We start from the raw sequence: 5,647 nt of genomic DNA, 5'->3' as shown, positions 1-5,647 counted from the left end.
CTTGGTATGACGGATTAATCGATGAGTGGGATAAGGAGCATCGTGCTCGTGCCATTGAAAATGGACAGGTAAGAAGCAAGACTGGGTCAATTTTCGTTGTTTCTCATTTGTGTTCTTGTATTGATTATTAAAACATCACTTTATTTGCAGGTTGTAGTTGCTATGCGCATGAGGGGTCATTCCGCTGATGACTTTGATTACGACCCGCGGTATGAGCCTTACATTCGGAGATTGGGTCTTCTCCCATTCGTGTTGCAGTTTAAGCGACGCGCTCCGCCGGTGAACCACGCGGCGCTGACCGCACTTGTGGATCGTTGGAGGCCGGAGACTCACTCCTTCCACCTTCCATGTGGGGAGATGAAGATGACCCTACAGGACATGGCTATGATAAGCGGCCTTCCTATCAATGGACAAGCTGTTACCGGTCGTGTCAGCGTGGGTAATTGGCGAGAACGGACTGCCGATTTAATTGGCGTTCAGCCCGAGGGCCCTCAGGAAGGCAAGGCCGATACAGCGAAAGTGAGGCATTCTTGGCTAAAACTGGTCAGAGGAAACACCAACCCGTGCCCTCAGGATGCCAATGACGTGGTTGTGCAGCAGTACGCGCGGGCCTATCTTTGGTATGTACTAACCAAGGTAGTCTTCTCAGATGCAACCGGGAACTCAGCCCTCTGGATGTTCTTGGAGCCACTTAATAACTGGGATACCCAGTATAGCTGGGGTTCGGCCGCACTAGCATACTTGTATCGTCAGGTAAGAGATATTTGCAACCAATTATTTTGCATTTGTCATGCGCCTCCATATCTAACATGTTTGTTTGATTGTAGCTTGACTTGGCGTGTCGGAGGAAGGGAGGTACATCCTCATTGTCTGGGTTTGTTTGGAGCCTATCCGTGTGGATGTGGGAGCGGATCCCGGTTGGACGGCCCGATTTGAAGAACCCCCTCATGGCAAACCCACGGGGTAATCATGACGGGTTGCATGATGATGATCCATATCGGCGCCCTACGCTTGCTTACTATTGGGAACAAGTGACAGTGTACACAGGAAGCTCGCATGTGCGATACAAGTGCTATATGAACGAGCTGGACACCTTGACTGCTGAGCAGGTTATGAGAAGTTCGATGAGATAAAATTTAGTCAAGAATGAAACTTATGTATGTAGCTAACAATGTATCTCTTTGTTTTGCAGGTACATTGGTTGCCTTATGTGGAAGATCGTGACTTTGATCTTAATGAGATGTGCACGCGTGATAGCCATCTTTGGCGGGCGAGGTGCCCAATGATATGCTTCTTCGCAGTTGAGTGGCACTTTGTAGACCGTGTGGCAAGACAATTTGGAAAAAGACAAGGTATTCCAATTGAGGAGAGCAAGGAGGAAATGCTATCTCTGCATCGGTAAGCAAGCATGCCTTGAGTATGTAGTAGAGCATTGAATAAGTCAGTGTTTGCTAATGCTTTGTCCCATGCATCATTTGTAGGTTCGATCGAAGGAACAATCAGGATATATCGGATTGGGCAAACAAACACCGTGCGTGGATAGAAATTTGGAATCAAAGAGACACGTTAGTGCAATCAGAGAATAGACCTCACAATCAGTCAGCATATCAGAAGTATCAAGTGTGGTATGCGGATCGTTACCGGTTAAAGCTGAAGCCAGGTTGGACTCACGAGGAGTGGTCGGAGTTGGTGTCTGAAGACCCGGAGACTGCAGAAGGTTATCATACCTTCAACACGGCTGTGAGAGACACCAGAGGGGCTCATGTTGACTACGCACCGATGCATGACGAAATGGTAGTCTGTTTGACCTATTCTAACATACTTGCATCATGTTGTCTTTCTTTCAAATACATAAGTTTGGTGTGCTCATGAATTGCAGGGCAGAGAGTTGCTTCTGTGCGTCAACGATGCCAATGTTGCACTGAGTCATCCACCTGGTGGTGCATTATCTGAGAGGACTCTTAGGAGCACGATGGAGGTTAGTCGCAATATATTATAAAAGTTTTTTTCGCGGATTAGTTATTTGCATCTCATATCATAGCATATTTTGTGTTGTCGCAGAAGTTCAAGAAGCGGTTCCATAAGATGGCAGCTATGCTTTCTTGCCATGGTGCTAAGTCCAGTGACGTGTATGCACCAGGTAGCCGCGCCGCCAGAGCTAATAAACGGCGTTATGTCCAGAACGAAGAGGACATAGAGGAGGAGGTCAATGAAGAGGAGCCAGCACATCAAGAGGAGCCAACACATCATGATGAGCATGAGTATGATGCAACACATCAAGAGGATCATGAGTATGATGTTGATGCTCCACAACCATCACAGGTTACACAACCGACACAAGGCAATGCCCACTCTAGAAAAGGCAAAGCAATAGCTAAGACACCGGGCCAGAAAGGTAGAAAGAAGATATGGAACACTCAATTCCATAGTCCGGAGTATCCTCATCAATTTATGCCTGCGGGAATGCAAAGATATAAGTCGAACATTGATGCAGAGGCGGAGGAGGCTAGCGAAGAGGAGGAGCATGAGGCTAGCGAAGAGGAGGAGCATACACTTGCAGATATCGTGAAGAGAGGAAGGAAGAAGTGAGCTTGTTGTAGTTTGTTTCAATGAGCTTGTTCTAGTTTGTTTCGACGAACCTGGTGTAGTCTCTTTCCATGAACTTGTTGTCGTTCGAATTAAGTTGTACCGGATTCGTGAAGTTGCTATGAATGTTTGACATGAATGATGTGATTTATGTTAATTGTTGTTTCCTGTGATTTAGTCATTTATATGAATGTTTGACATGAATGATGAAATCTGTACTTAGTCATCTATATGCACAGGGAGCCAGACGCCAGGGTCCTTGGCGTCTGGCTGTAAGTCAGGGGACCAGACGCCAGGGTCCTTGGCGTCTGGCTGTAAGTCAGGCGACCAAACGCCAGGGTCCTTGGCGTCTGGCAGTCTACTGACACCAGAAACAGGGTAAAGCAGGGGAGCCAGACGCCAGGGTCCTTGGCGTCTGGTCCTGGTGCAGACAATACTTGCTTTTTCACTTGTAGTTTTGTCTTTTCACTTGTAGTTTCGAATAACATACATACATAAGCATTGCATAGTCTTTTCATAACACTATAGTTGACAAATGACAAACATAGTTCAAATTACAAACTTAGTTCATGACCACGATGGTCTACGATACAATGTCTCGAATGACATAGCAAATTACAAACATAGTTCAAATTACACAAATAGTCTCGAATGACATAAGTAGTTCATGACCACGATGGTTGAAACGACATGAACATCACATATAACTCGGTTTCCTGTAGCAATGCAAGTCAACAACCCTTTTCCATTTCCATTCTTCCAGCATTTCTTGAATCTTGTCATCATCAGTTATGTCAACCAATTTTCTTTCCCCGGGGCCATCTGACTTCCTCCTGCTGACGTAGTACACAAAATCCTCTTCCTTCAACCCTTGCTTCAACATGAATTTAGTCTTCAACCAATCGAAAGTGAGGTCCACTTGACTAACTTGCACAATACATGGAAACAAGCCATGCACATGAACAACAGGGCTAAGCACCCACTGAGTTTCGTTAGCCATCTACAGCACACAAATCTCTTAGTAGCTAACCTATGATACATTAAACCACGAGGAAAACAAACTAGGGTTTTCACAAAAGTATGATAAATTAAACCAACCAAAAAATGGGGGTGGAGTTGATTTACCTTCTAGTCTCGAAATCCTGAAGATCCAACGGTGAAACCGGACCGATTTGTGAGAGATCTGAGGGGGGGTTAGGGTGCTGGACGAGGGAGTGACGTGGGCTAGAGGTGAGAGTGGGTGGATATGAGTGAAATGAGAGGGGTAGAGGTGGAGATGAATGGATGAGAGGGGTAGAGGTGGGCCCAAAATCTTATCCACTCGAATCTTATCCATTAGAGAAGAATGCTTTCTGAACACCAGACGCCAGGGTCCTTGGCGTCTGGGTGTCCATCAGACACACCAGACGGCCTGTCTGGTCACCTGCATGAGCAAAGCACGCCAGACGCCAGGGTTCCTGGCGTCTGGATCTGGGAGGCAGACGCCAGGGACCTTGGTGTGTGGGTGTCCATCAGACACACCAGATGGCCTATCTGGTCACCTGCGTGAGCAAAGCACGCCAGACGCCAGGGTTCCTGGCGTCTGGATCTGGGAGGCAGACGCCAGGGACCTTGGCGTCTGGGTGTCCATCAGACACACCAGACGGCCTGTCTGGTCACCTGCGTGAGCAAAGCAAGCTAGACGCCAGGGACCCTGGCGTCTGGATCTGGGAGGCAGACGCCATGCACCCTGGCGTCTGGGTGTGGGCCTGGTGTTTTTGCACACAGCTTGTTAAAGTTTTTGCTTAGCAACAACTAGCAAAAACTGTTAAATATGAACAAAGCATGCTACTCTCAACCAAAAATATGAACAAAGCATAACAACTAGTCTCGAATGACGAACATAGTTTGCACATAATGTCAAATAGTCTCGAATGACAGAAATAGTTCATGACCACACAAGGTCTCGAATAATAAGTTCATACATTAAACAAAGTCTCGACAGTTCATCATCGACGCCGGTGCCTTTCCATTTGTCTACTGAGTAGTCCGGGGCCACTTTCCCTTCTTGTCACGTGCCTCGTCCTCCTCTCGTGCATCGCGAGCCCTTGCAAGTTTGCTTGCCCTCTCTTCTTGACGAGCCGCCTTCTCTTTGCGTGCCCTCTCTTGCTCACGCTTCTTGCGCTCACGAGCATCCTTCTCACGACGCTCCCGCTCCAATCCCCGTGCATAGGACTCCTCGAATAGGCGCTGCCTCCGTAACCAATCTGCACGTTGGTCCTCTTGGATATCTTTTGGTACCTCGTGATCTATCCAAGTGAAGTACTTGCAAAGTGGAGGAGGGGACTACATATAAACCATGATTTTGTTAGACATATGAGTGACAACTTGTTGATGTTTTTTATATGTACACCTAACATACCGGTGGTATGTCATATGCGTTAGTTGGCCTTCGACGATCATGTGCATAGTTGGGACACACGAAAAACCTTCTACCTTCTGTCCATGACTTGTTGCGGTCAGTGGACACCTTCAGCTTGCAAACATCACCACACCAACATGGTGGTGTGGGCACATCCTTCTCCTTCTTCTTGTCCAAACTGGCCTCCAACCACGTCTTCGGCATGTCCTCTTGGTCCGCGCACGGTGGCCTCGTCCTGGAACCGGATGAAGCCATGCCTACAAAAAGAACAATTGTTAGCACAAGACATTAAGAGAGCAAATGCATAAATGCTAGGAATTGTATGAACAAATAATATGCCATTATTATTAGATCAACCATCTGGATTAAACAAATAACCGAAGGCCGATCCATTATCAACCATTCCTCTACGACCACCTCTAGCACTTGTGCTTCCTCTTCGACCACGACCACCTCTAGAACTTGTGGCTGCTCGACCACCACCTCTAGCACTTGTGCTAGCTCGACCACCACCTCTAGCACTTGTGCTCCCTCTACGAACACTAGCACCTCTAGCACTTGTGCTCCCTCTACGACCACCACTACCACCTCTGACGCTCGTTCTTCCTCGACCACCACCACCGTCACCTCTTCCACCTCTTTCACCATCGGTGCCGCCTC

General features: G+C 47.5%; 1 protein-coding gene across 1 annotated transcript; it reads left to right on the top strand.

The window, feature by feature from the left end:
- The first annotated feature begins 378 nt into the window (after positions 1-378).
- LOC123090373 (serine/threonine-protein phosphatase 7 long form homolog) lies at positions 379-2,589 on the top strand. Its single transcript, XM_044511702.1, has 6 exons — positions 379-753; positions 828-1,109; positions 1,193-1,398; positions 1,482-1,794; positions 1,880-1,978; positions 2,062-2,589. The coding sequence occupies exons 1-6, from the start codon at positions 379-381 to the stop codon at positions 2,587-2,589; spliced, it is 1,803 nt and encodes a 600-aa protein (XP_044367637.1).
- Positions 2,590-5,647: the final 3,058 nt, after the last annotated feature.

Source organism: Triticum aestivum, chromosome 4B (genome assembly GCF_018294505.1).
Source record: "Triticum aestivum cultivar Chinese Spring chromosome 4B, IWGSC CS RefSeq v2.1, whole genome shotgun sequence".
NCBI lineage: Eukaryota > Viridiplantae > Streptophyta > Magnoliopsida > Poales > Poaceae > Triticum > Triticum aestivum.
Note: the sequence above shows the minus strand (reverse complement) of the source record. Positions and strands in the feature narration are given on the sequence as shown.

Coding starts and splice junctions, on each gene's coding strand:
- LOC123090373 (XM_044511702.1), top strand. CDS start 379: ATGGCTATGATAAGCGGCCTTCCTATCAATGGACAAGCTGTTACCGGT. Junction 1,110..1,192: donor ACACCTTGACTGCTGAGCAG/GTTATGAGAAGT, acceptor TTTGTTTTGCAG/GTACATTGGTTGCCTTATGT. Junction 1,979..2,061: donor CTCTTAGGAGCACGATGGAG/GTTAGTCGCAAT, acceptor GTGTTGTCGCAG/AAGTTCAAGAAGCGGTTCCA.